Here is an 18,164-nt window from a genome sequence, read left to right as displayed (position 1 = left end):
AGGTTGAGAAACACTTACATAAATAAATGTTTCTGTGGAAAAACTCAAGCCAAGTGTTAAACGATTCACTTACCAAAAAGCTTTGGGCATGAAATGATTTGCATGTGAGGGGCAACTAAAAAAAGAAAAGGCTCTTTTGAGCAATGGAGAGAATTAAGCTCTACCTATCTGAAAAAGTCTATAAATGCTTTAAATGTCTAGATAATCAAATGGTAATTCACATTAATTGCATGCAAGAGTATTGTTTCTTTTGGAATTCGTATGTAGAAAAATGAGTTTGCCGAGCAAAAAAAAAAAAAAAAATGTATAAATAGGATTGTATATTTGGTATTTAAAAAACATGACTGCTAAAGTAGCTATGTATATTCAATGTCCTAATGATAAATTATTTTGTTAAGATTTAGATCTATGAATGGATCATTAATTCTGGAATATTGTTTCAATAATTTTCTATCCACACAATATTTAACATTGGCATCCCGTAAGAAAAGAATAGTTATAAAATAAACCACTGTGCATCAGCTATGGAAGAAAAAAAACCTCATTATGCACATAACTAGCTTGATAGAAAATAATGCATTCGTACTTTATTAACTGCATGCCTTTGATTCAGGATATTTTTTGAACTTGACCTCTGCTGTAGAGGGTAAGTAATGAAATAAATGAGTACTATTATGTTAATGGAGCTTGAGAAAAGAGAAAATAAACTGATTTTTATGTATATATAGTTTTTATTTTAGAGAGAGAGAGAGAGAGAGAGAGAGAGAGAGAGAGCACTAGGGGCAGAGAAGAGCAAAGGGAGAGAGGGAGAGAGAGGGACGGGGGGGGGGGGCAGGGAGAGAGAGAGATAGAAAGAGAGAAATAATCTTAAGCGTGCTCCATGCTCATTGTGGGGCCTGATGCGGGGCTTGATCCCACAACCCTGGGATCATGACCTGAGCCGAAATCAAGAGTTAGATGCTAAACCGACAAAGCCACTCAGGAGCCCCTAAACTGGTTTAGATTTATGATATAGTCAAAATGATATAGTTAAAATATAAATCTCATTATGCCAAAATTATTTCCTGACAACCAATTTCTTAAACATCTCTTTGTAATTAGAATCAACTTTCAAGAATTGGCTACTGAGCCAAAGAAAACAAAAACAGGCAATTTACAAAAGAAGAAAAAACTAGACAAATACAAGAAAATTGTTTAATTCATTGTTAGTCTACAATATGCCAATAAAGCCAAATAATTTTCATCCATCAAGCCGTTAAGATTAGAAATAATGAATGTTTAATTCCAAAAACTGGTAGTATGAATATATAAATTTATACATATATTCCTGAGGTCAGTTTGGCAGTTATGTATTATGAGAATTAATTCTGAATCAGTTATTCTATTTGAAGGAAATATTTCTAAAGTTATAATCAGAGATGTTTTTGACAATTTATTTATAAAGAGAATGTCTATGATATGAAATAAAAAGAGCCTAAATGGTTAATAACAAGGAAATGAAATTAATTATAGCTTGCTTATACTCTGTAGTGATTGGCAAATCTCATTTTTTTTTTTTGTAAAACAGTTGTTAAATGGAAAAAAAGCTTAATTTATATAAAAAAAAGAGTGGTTAAAAAGCAAGGGCTATGGTGTCAAGACTATCTAGATGAAATTCTAATTCTATCACCTTCTACTAGCTCTGTGATGTGGGTTATTTCATGATTTAACCTTTCTAAAACTAATTTTTTCACCTCTAAAGTAGTACTTATTCTGTAGGTTTGCTGTTAGTATTAAATAAGACATTACATAAAGTGCTTATCACAATGCTTGGAACGTAGTAAGTACACGGTAAATTTTAGTAGCTAAGATAACAACTAGAAACCCAAGATATAAACCTGTATCTATGATGGGTTCTCAATACGAAAACTAATGAATTAGTCCCAGATAATAATTATGTATCAATTATTGGTGATTTTCATTTACTTCATTTTGCTTTCCTATATTTCCCAAATTCTTTTTTTAGAAAAAAAACCCATATAATCAGAAATCTATACTCAGAAAAAGATAGGTGTTGTTTCTTTTAAGGCTATTAATATAAGTATTACTTAATTTGTACTTGTATTTAAGTAATACTTAAATACAAGGTGAGTATTTAAAAATCCTTACCTTTTCCTTCCCCTAAATGACCATATACTCTTCTCATCTTTAATCTCATCTATAATACTTTACAATCTCATCTTTATTACTGTGTCACAATAAAAAGTCATCATTTTATGCTCTTACTGAACACCTATTACATGCAAAATACTGTGTTCCTAATATTCTGACGCTGTGAAGTATGAACATTTGAAGACAGATTTTCTTGTTAATAACATAAGAGCTTTCTGCAGATGGTCCTGGGTTTTAGTTTTTAGTAACTAACCATAATGAGAAGCAAGATATCTGAAAAGGCTTTTTGCCTCTATCTCCTCACAAGAATGATCTTAATTTTGATCAGAAGGCATTAAGTTGAGAATGAGAAAATATAAATTTAACTTACAAAAGATACTTTCAGAATATTTGTTTAAGATGTCTATAATGGGATTATTACTTCTAACTGCAAAGTAAATACACATTTACTCCTATAATATAGCTAGGAACAAACCAAAGAAAAACTGATTCTTGAACACCTGAGATGTTTTTATGCTGCTGATATGAATAGAATATAAACTCTATTTCTTCATAAAAACTAAATATTACAAGAAATCTAAAAAGTATTCAGAGACAAATACAAAATGTTTGGGAGTGGTTTGTATTTTGTAAATATCCAAATATCTAACCAGTGAACTTTTCAAGTATTGATTTTGATATTCATGAAATTAAATACTATTAAACATACACAAAGGATCTTTGCATCCAATAGCTTCCAGAGCTGAGGCAATTAACTTTCCCTCAATGATATCTCTCACTCCATAGGACCTCTTGTACCACAGGTGTACAAGTTAATTTTTTACAAGGGTTTTTAAATTTAAAATTTTTTAAATTTTAAAATTTTTTAAATTTAAAATTTTAAATTTTTTAAAAACTTTTTAAATTTAAAGTTAAAATTTTTACAAGGGTTAATTTTTTCCAGCAACACTGAAATATCTGATGGACAGAGAGCAAAAAGGAGAAAAAGAGATGAGGGGATGTAGAGACTAGTTATTAGTGCCTGCTATTGTTATTGTCTATATTCAAAACTGAAGGAGTAAAACTACCTCCACAAAATGTTTGTATCAGGAAGTTACAACTTCCTTGTAAGGTCCTGAATATCTTCCACTGTTCTTCAGGAGTGAAAAGGAAAGAATGACAACTTGTTTATTAGGCGTGGTTGCCTACAAAGAATCTCCTGATTGCAAGGAAATTTAGAGGATTTTGTTATTCAATGTACAAAAGACTTGAGTCCTATAGGATAAGAGTGTGTTAGCAACACTATCTTTTCAAGTTAACTTTCATAAAAAAGAAACACATTATACAACTTTCAGTTTAGCTTTTCTCAAAATAAAAACAGGATTTCAGAGATCAAAAGAAGAAGTATATTTATTACTAATAAAATAAGTTTAATAAAATGTTACTCTTATATTTTCCTTTATCTCAGATCTTATACCTTAAAATTTCTGCATAATCTTTATTTTTCACAAAAAAATGTTTTCCAGAATAAACACAAGTAAAGCAAAATCTTTTAAAATTATTCATTTTTTTTTTAGAAAACAAGTTAATTCTGGATGTAATTTCTATTTTAGTGCTTCTCTACTGACATGAGAACTTTGACCCTCCCTCAGCTATGCTGGTAAGATAAACAACTTTAGTAGGACATAAGTAGGCATAGCACTTTAAAGAGATTCCTTTAAAGCAATCATTGTGAATTAGTGAGCAGTAGGAATGAAGCTTACTGCTCTCAAGTATGAAGGCACCCATCAATATAGGGAGAACAAATAAATTCCTAATTCAAATGGCTAATTAACCAAATTCATAATAAAAACTAATGAATAGGACTGAAATTCTGACACCAGGAATTCAAGTGAGGTTTAGTTGACAGTGAGTATAAATTAAATTCCCAAACATTTTCAATATTGATATACAGCTGGAGAATACCTCATTGTGCTTGCAATAACATTCAAGAACAACCTCCTGAACATTAGTTATCAATTTTTCTCTAACCACTTTCTATTCTTCCACTACAAAATTAGTAACATTGGGTTTAGATAATGCTGTTTATTAACAGTTACCAATGAATCAATAATCTGCCACTGAATGCTTCAGGTTTTTAATTAAAGAGATTCTTATTGGCATTTAAACTATTACCAGAGTCTTCCAGTTGTGATGAGGCATTAATTATAGAACATACTCTTATTCCTGAATCACAGATGCTTAGAATTTCCTTATATACAATTACTCTGATTTTGAACGTTTTCCCTGAAGAACTAGAAGAAAATAACAAAATTTTGAAATGATGTTAGAAATTCATTGTTTTGTTAAATGTCTCTTTCCCTCTCTTGGGCCTTATCTTTGTGTTATGTACTTCTAACAGACTACATAGCATAGAACAAGTCTGTTTAAAATAGGTTCTGAGAGAATTATTGGAAGTAATGAATTAACTTTTCTCCTATGCTTATAGAATAGAACTAATTCATGTACCACCCTTGGGAGGATTGAGAAGTCACACAAATCATTTTCTGTGTTTGATAGTTTAGATGAGAAACCCTGGTTGAGAAAAGCAAGACAAAGTATGTAAAATCACCAAAAAATTGTTGAGTTAACAAAGTGAAAACATTATCACATAATGGATTGAAAGTCTTCCTTCCAAAATCAATTTTTTTGCTTACTAAACTACTCCAGTTTTAAACTCCTTGAAGACAAGGACCAATTCTTCCCAACTTTTGTAACTCCTGTAAGGTCTAGGACACTATGGTACAGAGTTCAATTTAACTCACACTGTGTTTTACCAGTGGATTAAACACACACACATGCATATACATAGTGCCTAAACCATTATCTCCAGCCTAATGAGTCAGAATCTTTGGTGGGGTTGGGCCTAGCAATCTTTTTAGTAAAATCTCTATAGGGAGAAAACTGTGTGTCCAGAACTGAGTACCACTGAATTCAAAATGAATTCCTAATCCTATTGCTGGTTCCTCTAAACTTAACCTAGCTCTCTCATCTCAAATCCAGTTATCTTCATTTAAATACCTACTTCTTTACAAGTCTGCATTATTCCATTTCAAAGACATGCCATCATCTGTCCTAAAATTGGTATATTTTTTTTGATGTTTATTTTTGAAAGAGACAGAGAAAGGGTGAGAGTGGGGGAGGGGCAGAGAGAGGAGACACAGAATTGGAAGCAGGCTCTCCAGGCTCCAGTCAGCACAGAGCCTGAAGCAGGGCTTGAACCCACTAACTGCGAGATCATGACCTGAGCAGAAGTGTTGGCTTAACTGACTGAGCCACCCAGGTGCCCCAAGATGGTTTATTTTTTTTTTCAACATTGTTCAGAATGATTTTTTTTGTCCTTCAAACATCCAACATCTGTCCAATTTCATTCTCCCTTTCATTCTTAGAACGTAAGGTCTTCTAAATCTCACTTGGCATTCTGTGTCCTTCTAAAAGTTTATAATTTTTTGCTCCTAATGCAGTATCTTGGACTTATCCATCTTTCATGTTACTTATATAGTTCCCCTGAGGTCTTTAATTTCCTCTTAGACAAGAATATTAAAAGCTAGGGAGTTCACCTCTAGGTAAATACCCAAAGAATGGAAAGAAAAACAGACATTGCACACCAATGTTCATAGCAGTAATATGCATAATAGCCAAGAAACAACTCAAGTGTTGTCTGTCAACAGATGAATGGATAAACACATTGCAGTATATACATAAATGGGATATTATTAGTCTTAAAAAGGAATGAATGGGTATATGCTACCACATGGATGAACCTTGAAAATACGATGTTTAGTGAAATAAGTCAAACACAGAAGGACAAAAATAGTATGATTCTACTTATATGAGGCACCTAGAATAGACAAATTCAGAGACAGATATTAAAACAGGGGGAGTAAGGAATGGGGAGTTACTGTTTAATGGGTATAGAGAGTTTCTGTTTTGGATGATGAAAAATTCTGGAAACAGATAGTGGTAATGGCTATACAAAATGTATTAATGCCACTGAACTGTACACTTAAAAATGGTAAAAACAGTAAATGTCATGTGATGCGTATTTTGCTAAAATAAAAAAAATAAAAAGCTATTGAAATGATTTTCCTGACTTTCTTACAGCAGCCTTTTTCTTGATACTAGTTTTATCTCTATTGTTAAAGTAAAAGAAAAAAACAAGTGTCCATACCCTTTTTCTATATTCTCTAAATTTATCACTCTCTTTTTAGCTTTTGCCTTTTCCTTTCCATTTCTTTTTCATAAAAATGAAATAAAATTTAATATGGAGACTCAGAATATTTCACACTTCAAGCACAATGATGTTGTGGATACATATAAAGAACACTTAAAATCTACATACACACCACATGCGCGTGTGTACACACACACACACACACACACACACACACACACTTGCATACATACATATACACCCCACTTCTAATCTCCTCAGACTCTTGAATTGTTTGCAAATTTCACCAAAATTCTTCTCCACTTCTTGTTTGGTCTTGTTTTTCATTTAAATATGAGTAAATAAGACATCAAGCTTCACAGTGCAGATAATTTTGTATTTCAAGTTCTTCTTAGATGCCAAGTACTTAGCAAATAATGGGGAAATTCAATTTAAAGTTTACCCACACACAAGAAAATATAGTTTAAAAGGAGGGAAAGATAAATACATCAAAAGAATCTCTAAAGAAGTGATATTACATAAATTATGGGGTGGCTGAAAAATGATATTCTCAGAGGAAAAAATGGAGCAGTGGAAAGCTACTTTAACTACAAAGAATCATAACTAAATTTATTATTTTTAGAGATGACACTTTTAAGTTTCAAAAAATTCTTGTATCTTACTAAAAAGGAAAAATTAATAGGAGTAACTCATCCTCATGAAGCCCCAGAAAAATCATGGAAAATAAATTATGAAATAAATTTAATATATGGAAAATCACTGAAAGATCCTATATACAAGAAACAAAAGTATACAATATATGATATCAAAGTCAACTGAGGCAAAGATGATAACTTATTTGAAAAAAAATCTATTGTTAAATAAGGGAAAGAATGTGGAGTTGTATAAAAAGGCAGAAAGGATGGTGATAGTTTAAAAGTCAGTTTAGGAGTAAACTGGATTGGACTGTTAAATAGTGAAGCATTTTCCTATTTCTAAGATATGTTTGGACAATACGTAGGCAACACTTTTTTTGGAAATAAAATCTGATCAGGGTTACAAGACAACAGAGGAACAACGCCAGTGATTTACCAGATGCAGAAAAGTATAAAGGAAGTAATATGAGCCGATCAGCAAGTTGCAAGTCTGATTACATAGGAGATGAATGCAATGTCTTTAGTTAATTAGTGAAGCAGCCATGGCAGCAAATAGGTAAAGGAGACAGTAGTCAAGCAACCTCAGTCAGCAGTCCAACTTAGTGGCACAAGACAAGTGGAGATAGTTAGCAGAAGTGCTAAACAATCTGAACCTACTTATAATATCACAGGCATAAATTGGGCAGGACAAGATCAAGCAGGCAGATAGCGTAGCACTTGGAAGGCCATGATATCGGAGAATGGTAGGAGAGCAGATAGACAATGCTGGGTAGTCTAAAATGCTAAAATAGCAGATGGATATGGCAGTATCAGGCCATTTCCTGATAGACAAAGTACCATTAAGTGAAGAATGCAAATCATTCAGCAGATGCATAAAAGTGGGGCAAAAAGTAGAGGCAAAAATCAAAGGCAGTCAAAGCAATAAGACAGAACAGCAGAGAAGCAATGACAGATCATCAGAAGCAGTTGTGTAGGGTAGGAAAAGCTCTCAGCAGGGAACAAAAACACCATTCAGGAAAAGATGAAATTGAGAGTAAAGCCAGTCTCCTGAATTGGGTTTCTTCCATCTAGGAAACACTCATCAATAAACTGCATATGAGAATCCACAAGAGAACAGCACACAAATGGAAATAGCAGATGAATCTGAACTCTATTGCCCAGGGATACAGAATGATCCTAGAACATAGATACATAACAATCCACAAGGAAATTAAATGGATGGGAAAAATGGGTCCAAGCATTCTTTATGATGATAAAAAAAAAACCAAAACACTAAAAATTATTAATCTGGAAATGATTGGCTGGGATTGAAGTCTTCGCTTACCCCTTTCTGGAGCCCACAAAATGGGAATGTTGGGAATTTCTGCAGCAGAAAAACAGAAGAGAAAAGGGATTTCTGACTCCCAGTTTGAGGAAAGCAGGTCAAATTTAGGGCTGTATGAACTGGTTCAGGGAAATAAGAACCAGCCTGAACCTTCTCCATTCCTCAAAATCAAGCAATTTCTGAGGTTTGGGAAAGGTTTAGGAAGCCCTCACCCCATCATTTCCCACAACCTCCCCTTTCACACTTACCTCCAGTGCAAACAGTTTCCAGCAAGGAGGTACTTGGGAAAACTCACTCCCATGTTTATACCATGGCAAAATTTGAGGATGGCCAACTAACGATACTTTCTGTGTAGGTCAACTTTCTGATTCAATGGGATCCCTGCTAGTTGTGAATAGGAAGAGGGGATAGGTTACTAGAAACTACCTACCTCTTTGAAAGTGGATGAGGAAAAAAATCAAGGGCAGTAATACCAGTAAATAAATAGTAATACCAGTAAATACATTGGTGATCTCATCAACTGTCACAGATTTTAAGTCCCTCAAGATGCTGATGACTTTAAAAAAATAGTATCTCCAGTCTAGACTTCTCTGCCAACTTAACATCTCCACTTGGATAGTTCATTTCCATGACCAAATTAAAACTGACGTTCCTCATCAAATCTACCCTTCCCACAGCCTTCTCCATTTCAGTAAATGGCAACTCCATCTTTCCAAATGCCCAAGTCAAAATCTTGGATATTATACTTGACTTCTCTCTTTCTCTTATTTTATCTGTTATCTCTATCTTCAAAATATATCAGTAATGTATTTCTCACTACCTTCACCTCTATTATTGGTCTAAGTCACTATCATTTTTCACCTGGATTATTTCAATAGTCTCCTAAATTATTTCCCTATTAAAATATAAGTCCAATCATGTAGTGTCTCTGCTCATTTATGTCTTTGCTCAAATGTCACCTTACCAATAAGGCCTTCCTTGACGGCCTTTTTAAAATTACAGCTCTCTTTCCTGCCTGTGCTGTGCTACCTATTCACCTTTCTTGGTTTATTTTTATCCACAGTACTTAATATCATCTCTAATATTACACATCTTACTTGTTTACTTATATTTGTGTCACCCACTAAAATGTAAATTTCGTAAAGGCAGAAACTTATGACTTCCTTGTTTACTGCTGTATCCCCAGCATCTTGAACAATGTCTGGCACATATACAGCAGACACTCAAGATATAATTGAATCTACAAAGTGTTAATTTCTTGTGGGGCATCTCTGTTCTCTGTCTTAAATTCTCAGAGCATTCTTCTGAAAGCTCAGATACTATGAACCTTTGATTAACAGAGGAGATTCTAGCACACTTTAGGGGTTGGCAAATCATAGCCAATGGGACAAATCCTGCTAGCTGCCTGTTTTTTGCATTGCCTGCAATCTAAGAGTCATCTTTGAATTTTTAAATAATTGAAAAAAAATTAGAATAATAATATTTATATCATGACATGAGAAAATTATATGAAATCCAATTTCAGTATCCATAAATAAATTTTTACTGGGGCACAATGAGGTGCATTCATTTATACTGTCTTATGATGGCTTTTGTGCTACAGGGCTGGCAGAGTTGAGTAGTTATGACAGAGAACAAAGAACCCACAAAGCCTAAAGTATTTATTGTCTGGACCTCTAAAGAATACATTTGCTGACCCCTGTCCAAAGGTATTTTATACTTAGAAGGCAAAGAGTAATAACTAAATTTTGAGCAACACTAAACTAGAGCATTTGTTGTTAAATACTGTTGCTGCTGTTGCCCAAGATACACCTAGGAGGGAAGACACATTTATACTAGGATTTGCTTTCACATATATAAAAGTAACCTTCTCATTCTTCTAAATGTTATTAAATAACATTAATGACTATTAATAGTCATTCATCTATCTATCCCACAATAAAGCAGCCTCATCTTAAGGGATAGAGCATAGTATAAGTAAGACTTAAAAATGGCGAAAAGGAAGGGAACAAGAAAGTAAATAGGGCCCACAAATAGAGCTCATATCAAAGTATCACATAATTAACTAATACCCTGTTTAACATACCCTGATTAACTATAGTGGGAAATTGTCATGATGTGAATCTCTTTTGAACCTCATCAATGGGGGTCATACTGAACTGACCTCGTTATAATGGGGTCTCCTAAATAACTGTAGTCTTAAATCATTACAAGCGAGAAACACATTATAATAAGACTCCATTGGATTTATACAATATTCAAAACTAATAGTTATTTTCTCATTGGTTCAAATGTCTACATTTTGTCGAAAAGTATTTTAAAAATTTGCAAAACTCTATTCAAAATCACCTCCTAATCACCTGACTCATCTTTCCTTACATAAAGTTTCACCCTAAGGATTATGACATGCAAGTATATTATAGTATATGCTGCAACCAAACTTACGGAAAGGGGTGAAAAAGGTGAGGGGGAAACACTTAAATTATAACAATGACATCCACCACTACTATGCTACCTTTAATCTTCATAAAGAAGTATAATTTATGTCCTCTTATATCAGTTGGTCGTTGCTGCACAATCAACTGCTTCTTTTGGATTGTTATCTTTGTGAAACTGACAACAGTTCATTTTCAAAACCCAAACTTTCAATAGCGTTACTGCTTCTTTCTTCTCAGCATTTTTTAAAGGAATTTGGATTCTTCCCCTAAATTCTCACTTATGTGTCAATCATTAATGCTTATCTGAAATGATTACTCCTTCCACTGGGCGTTTGTCCTCTACTCTTTAATAGCAGCCATGTTCTTTCCAAGTTCTAATACAAGAAAACAATACTGGTAAAATTATTAGAGTCATTCCAAATAGTTTATTTGTTATCTGAGTCCACTTTCTGACTCCCTAACAGTTTCTTTTTATGGTAGGCAATATGTTGGTATGTCAATGGTATGTTTCCAAGAAGCTCAGAGGACTTCACAGGTGTAAATTCATTTGTTGTCATTTTATTACATTTTGCGTGAAAAGCAACATTAAGTCTAAATGGAGGTCTAACACAGAGAGATGAATCTATATTCTTGACCAGACAATGAAGAAAGGGATATCCTAAAAACTTCTTTCCTGTAACTATATCTCTAGATAAATATGCTTTGGGCATTTTATATTTGTAAAATATTGAATGATTTTTTTTTGTCATGGTCTTAGTATATATTTTGTAAAACTAAAGTATTCTGGTATGCCAGCATCTGCCATTTTATGACAGTAGCCTTGTAATGGTAAGTTAGAAAGATGATTTCAAGATTTTATCACTCTGATAAATTCAAGGTAAAAATCAACATTTAGCATGTCATCTCTATTTCTTTCCTTTCCCACAGTTACATCAGTGTATATTTTACGTCCTGTCTTGCTTAATTTTTTTCCCTGGAGAAAAATTCTTTCAATATTTAATCAACCATCATCTACTTATTTTTAAGCTACAGCTCTTTATATTGTAGGTGATAACAGCAAATATTTATGTAGCAAATAAATATTTTTTCGTGTTTTACTTATGTTAATTCACATAATATAACTATCCTATAAGGAAGTAGTTTTATTCTTTCTATAGGAAAGTAAGTAAGTTGTATAAGGTCATATACTAGTAAAAGGTAGATCTAGGATTCAAACTCAAGTAGTCTGTGCTCTTAACTACTATGTTATGCTGCCTCACAAATGGTTATGTGGGCAACACTGCTTTTCTAGTAAGAGCTCTAATTAGATACAGAATTTTCCATAATAAATATATTTGTATTTATTTGTATGTTTTATTGATAGCATCTCTCTGCTTCATAAGGGCCCCCAAAAGCTGGGTACATATTCTGATACAGAGTAGGCATGCAATTAAGAAATATACTCAAGGGAATGAAGACAGCATTTTATATATGGGTTCTTCATATATGAAATTTTTGTTTTTGTTTTATGCTCAAAATTCTAAAATTCTGACCTTGAGGAGCAATGTGTTTTTCCCTCTGTATTGATTTTATGTGGACTAGGAGACTTTCAACATAATAGCTTTAAATTCAATGTCACTTATTGCCTTAATTACCTTATCTAAATGATTGAATTTTGTACCTTTACCTTTCCCCTAGTACAATTATACCAAGGAGTTTTTCCTTATAATGTCTAAGTGAAATAGAGGTTGAATGTCTTGGGAAAGTTTGTATCTAATGGAAACAAATGAATGCAAAGAAAATCTACAAAAGAATGTGGACTTAAGAGGAAAATGTAACATTTACCTTCAAATATTAGAATTATCATGTAAAAAGGAATTTACCTTCTTTAGTACATTGCAGAAAAGAATTGGAAACATTGATTAGGAAATTATAAGGTGCCAGGTTTCAGTGTGACATGTTTGGACTTTCAAACAATTAGAATTGCAAAACCAACAAACTCCCAGATGGAAGAAGTAGTGATTGAGATGTTCAGACAAAGGTTGGGAATGATGGAAAGGGTACTAGGACTTTGAACACAATGGCCTTTGAATTCTCCTCAAACTCTGAGATACCATGATTTACCTATTTTTTATATAGTTTGTAGTTTTATATAAAACACTAAGGTAACTTGAGACAAATTACTGATGAAATCCATGATAAGAAAATACCCCTTGATTGTGTTGATTGCAAGGTAAACATTGACTGAAATGGTTTCCAAACAATAAATAAAAAAACTGGAACTTGGTGCTTCACAGCAGTTTCAATTTTATCTATAAATAATGGTGCGTATAGTCACTAGGTCTGTGAATTAAATTAGGACTTACAACTAAACAAAAACATTAACAAAAATCTTCAAAAAGAATGAAGTTAGTCCTACTGAGGAATGTGTTGATCTGTATTTGAATAAATGACATCTCAAAAGGGTCTACTTTTAGAGAGCCTTGATGTCATGATTTTACTGTGTGTACTGCTTCATAGTAGACTTATGAATTCTGGCTTCTAAGGAATCTTGGCATAAGGACAGTTGCTGTTTTTAATCTCTACAGATGGTGCTACTCTAGATGTTCTAAGAAAGAGATTAAAATAACATAAGTCTAGTTTATCCATCCTTCTATGTAAAATGAATCCTCTTCTCTAGCCAGGAAGATTTTCTTAATTTTATCTTTCTCTGTAGTTTGATCGCACGTTTCCCTTTCTTCTTTACTCCCATTAGTAATGTCCTCTTCTTTCCTAATCTGAATCCTATTTCTCTCCTTCAATTTTAGCTTAAATTCTACTTGTACAAAATTTTTACTGATTAATTAGCTTTCTCTTAATCGTCCTCTTTAAAGAAATCTTCTGGCTGAACATTTCTGATACTAGATTTATAGTGTCTTGATTTGTCAGGTGACTATTTGGGGAGTACATGTACATTAGCACTCACTCAGTGAAGCTCAAGGTGCTTGATAAATACTTGTTAAACTATTACTTGTTAAAATAATACTTGTTAAACTAAGAAAAACTATAAACGCTTTAATTTTTAGCAAACTGGTAGCTCCTAAATGTGCCTATGCTCTGAGACATATACTGCTTTTTAATGGATACTGCAAAATAATTATAAACCCCAGAATAAAGTGAGCTATTATAAAAAAGCTACCCTGAATCTCATATATCTCAGCTTTTCCAAGCCAAATTCCAAGAAGTTTAAACTACAGAGGAATTAGGGACCTAAACAAAATAAACAGGTTCAGGTAGGATATAAAGAGGTACTTAACGCAACTGCACTAATACTCCACATTCCTCATATCATTTACACTATAAAAATTCTTAATCTTATTCCTTTGTCTCATGCCTGAAAGTAGTAGTGGGGAAATGTTGACTGATATCTTTATTTTTTAGACTATCCATGAGATATGTTAGTAGCTAACAATAGATACCTGAGGTACAAGGGTTAGTAGGAGAAATATTTGGGGGTGTCAAATCTAATTGGAAGTAATAGATAATATTAATTAAATGAGGAAGAAAAAGGTAGAAAGAAAATAAACATTTACCAAACATCTACAAAGGTGCCAGGTTTTATACTAGATCATTTTACATGCATTATTGTCACTAGTTTGGATAACCCTGGACAAGTCAATTAATTGATCTGTGTCTCAGTTTCTCCACCTATAAAATAGATGTAAACCACATACCTCGTATGGTTATTTTGAAGACTAAATTAATTAACATATGCTTAAAACAGCTGCTAACACATAGTAAGTGCTATATATAAATGTTAGTTATTATTATTGGCTACCTTTATTATCTCAACCACTAGAAACAACAACCTTGAGAGGTAGGCATTAGCTAATTTAGTAAATGAAAAAAGTGAAGTTTGAACATGTTAATTTGCCTTAATTTCACAGTGGTAGAGTTGGGATTTAAATTCAGGTCTATCTGACTCTATGGTGTTAGTGTATCCCAACATGTTAAGACAAAGACATGGAAACATATTTCTTATGTCCTGGGCTATTTCATAAAAATTAAAGGAAGAGATTAAAATGGCATAAATTACAGCCATATCTGACCACAGAAGAGTGATATATTTTATTCAATCTAGTTTGAAATGTTTCAAGTGCAAGGGTTTCTGATATTCTGCTTTATCAATTTCATATTGTTCAGTTACCCTATTGATACAGAACAATTTTAGTTCAAAAAAATCCTAGTTCAATACAGTTATATTTAGCTTTAGCACATACGACAGGTATTTTATTTTAGTAAAAAACAATCATAGCACTACAAAATAAACCCTAATATTCATAGAGTTTTAGAATATCAGTATATGATATTTTTCCAGGGAAAGAATCCATGTTTCCTGAAGAGTATCATATATACTTGAAAACGATATAATTTAATCAACCTGTGTTAGTGATTAAATTTTCTTTCGAAAACAGAAATTATTAGATATGATATTTTTTGGTATAATACAGGAATTTTTCTGTCAAAATGTCTGATGTTAAGTTTTAGGTGAAGCTGTTAAATGTCAGTTCTCACTGATTTTCACAAGTCACAAATTGAGAATCATTAATGTATATAGTCAGTAACTCAGGTCAAGGATGTCTCCTTCATTTTACTTACAGAGTATTGTTATTTTTGAAGCATTATAATCAAGAAAGAAAAATGGCTAATGACTGCATAAAATGATACCTGGCTTACAATACACTCACACCTAAAATGATGAAATACATGAATTCTGACAAATTGATTATAAAACAAATTTTATAAAATAAAAAAAATTTTCTTTGATTTGAGATTTTTGTGAAAAAATTTCCAATAACTTAAATGGAAAATATTTGTAGAAAGGATTAGATAGTAATTTGTTCCAAAAAAATATAAATACTATAGACTATAAACAGAATATGCCTTCTAGAATTCATAACCTTTTCCTAGAAAAACATCCTTTGTACCAAATTTTCAGTATTCTGTTCCCTTTAGCATTGGTCATTTTGTCAGATGCTTCTTCAATTCCATAATGAACCATAAGAATCCTTTTAAATGAATATCCCTTATATCAAAATTTACAGTTTCCTGAAATTTTTGCTATTTCTCCTTTTGCTTGATTATTTCATCATGCCCAATTATATCAGGACACTTGTTAGAAGGTACTGCTAAGAACAACAGTTCGAAAAATTTTTAAGAGTGAGATTTTATTTAATGTATAATAAATCCATTACTTTGATCAGTTTAGAAGTTCAAAATTTTATATACTTTTAGAATAAGGGATCTTTTACTTATGTTATACTGTATATTGAGACAATGTGGCAATATACTTCATTATGGCAGAAAAGCATTTTTCTTTGCTCCTTCTAAAATTAAACATTTAAGAAATGAAACCCAGTTATCATTTCAGATTACTAAAGAGAAAAAGATAAAAATCAATTTTTAACAAAGTTCCTAAAATATGTGAGTAAAGAAGACATTGTCATCCAATAGACCAGGGGTCAACAAACTTTTTCTGCAAAAGGTCAGATGGTAAATATTTCAGGCTTTGCAGGCTATAAGGTTTTGGTTGCAAATTTTAACTCTGTTGCTGTAGCCACAAGCAATACACAAAGGAATGAGCGTAGCTGTGTTCCAAAAAAACTTCATTTATAAAGGACACTGAAACTTAAACTTCAAATAATTTTCATGTGCCACAAAATACTATTCTCCTTTTGATTTTTTCAGCCATTTAAAAATACAAAATCCATTCTTAGCTTACAAGCCACATACAAAAACCAAACCAAATCAAACCAAAACAAAAAGGCAGGCTGGATTTGGCCTATATGCCTCATTTGCTGACTCCTGTAACATATTTAGAATTCTTAAGAATAAGGACCATGCCTTATTCATTTTTTAACTCCAGCACCCAGCAAGTATGGCAATGCATACATATTAAGGATTAAAAATAAAAAGTGATGAATGAATGAGAACTAAGATGTATGCTGGGCTTCTGTTTAAATATATATATTTATATATACTTAAATTATATTAAATAATTTAACATTTTCTAATTTACCATAACATGTCATCAAAAATTGCTTGTTAATTATACATACACATTTTTTAGTGCTTCTCGATCTTTTATTCTCTTCTAGAATTTATGTGTAAAAAAGGGCTTGACCTCAGTAATATGTCCTTAATTATACTTTTTACGAATAATAAGATTCTTTAAATAACAATTTCAAAAAAATAATAATAAAAAAAATAAAAATAAATAACAATTTCTATTTTGGACATAAGTTGTTTTCAACTGATAATGGGACATGATGAGATAATACTTTACACAGTAATGAATTCTTATGTTCTTTTAAAAAATGTTTATTTATTTAGTGAGTGGGGGAAGAGCATGTACTCATGCTCACAAGTGGGGGAGTGGCAGAGAGAGAAGGAGAGTGAGAGGGAGGGGGTGAGGGAGAGAATCCCAAGCAGGTTCCATGCTACCAGCGCAGAGTCTAATGTGGGGCTGAAACTCACAAACCGTGAGATCATGACCTGAGCCAAAACCAAGGGTTGACGCTTTAACTGACTGAGTCACCCAGGCAACCCTGAATTCTTAAGTTCTATGGAATTTTATAATTACTAGCATTCACCAATGCCAACAGATTATCCAACCTTTGTCAGATCAGAGAAAATAAAAATTATTCTTAAAAAATGAAGATTTTCATATCAAAATAAGTCTAAAAAGTTGAAGGGAGTAGATTATTACGCTATTATATATAAGCTTTGATAGTATCTCATATTTATTAGAGGCAGGGAGCAGGTCAGCCGGCATGTAAATATCAGATGAATCATATTCTAAGCCACAGGGCCTAAAAATAGAAACAATCTCATAATTTAGGAAAATCAATTCTTATTTCTATATATGAACAAAGGAAACAGGACATACTTTACTGAACTTGCTATTCCACTTTTCTTTTAATATACTTGGAAAGAAACCCAAGTCTATAAACTTCATGTTCTCTTGGGTTCATACCCACTGACACTAAGTTTAGATTGCTTTATTTCATTTATCCAGTTTTGGAGGAATCCAGTTTTTTCCCTAACACACATATTCCACAAACACTTGTCCTTTGTGTTTGTAGATTAAGCCAATTGTCAATTACCGACTATAAAACATTAGTACCTTAATAGAGAAGTTTTATTATTTTACCTTAATAATTAATATTTGTGTTTTCTATAACTTCTCACTATTTAAAAAGTTTTGCAACTGTAAACTGTACATAGTTAAATGTAGTCTAGAAATAGTTACTTCATTTTTCAGGCACAACTATCTAAGACATGTTAAAGACAAATAACTGTATTATGACAGAACTCAAATTATATTTATGGATTCCTAGAAGATATCCCTGTGTTGTATTTTAGATATCAGAAGAATGGCAAGTATTAAAGTGTGTAGAGAAAAT

General features: G+C 32.3%; 1 protein-coding gene across 15 annotated transcripts in view; it reads right to left on the bottom strand.

The window, feature by feature from the left end:
- The window catches only part of GPHN (gephyrin), a 609,447-nt gene that overhangs the window by 298,125 nt on the left and 293,158 nt on the right, over positions 1–18,164 (bottom strand). For 9 of the 15 annotated variants that reach the window (XM_019451514.2, XM_019451516.2, XM_019451519.2 and 6 more), the window contains exon 5: positions 8,303–8,341. The exons of the other annotated variants lie outside the window; for them this stretch is intronic. In XM_019451514.2, the coding sequence (XP_019307059.1) occupies positions 8,303–8,341 (39 nt within the window). The remainder of the gene's footprint in view (positions 1–8,302; positions 8,342–18,164) is intronic. 15 annotated transcript variants of the gene reach the window in all.

Source organism: Panthera pardus, unplaced genomic scaffold (assembly GCF_024362965.1).
Source record: "Panthera pardus isolate Hobbes unplaced genomic scaffold, ASM2436296v1 HiC_scaffold_24, whole genome shotgun sequence".
In the NCBI taxonomy this organism is placed as follows: domain Eukaryota; kingdom Metazoa; phylum Chordata; class Mammalia; order Carnivora; family Felidae; genus Panthera; species Panthera pardus.
This window is presented reverse-complemented; position numbering and strand designations above follow the sequence as displayed.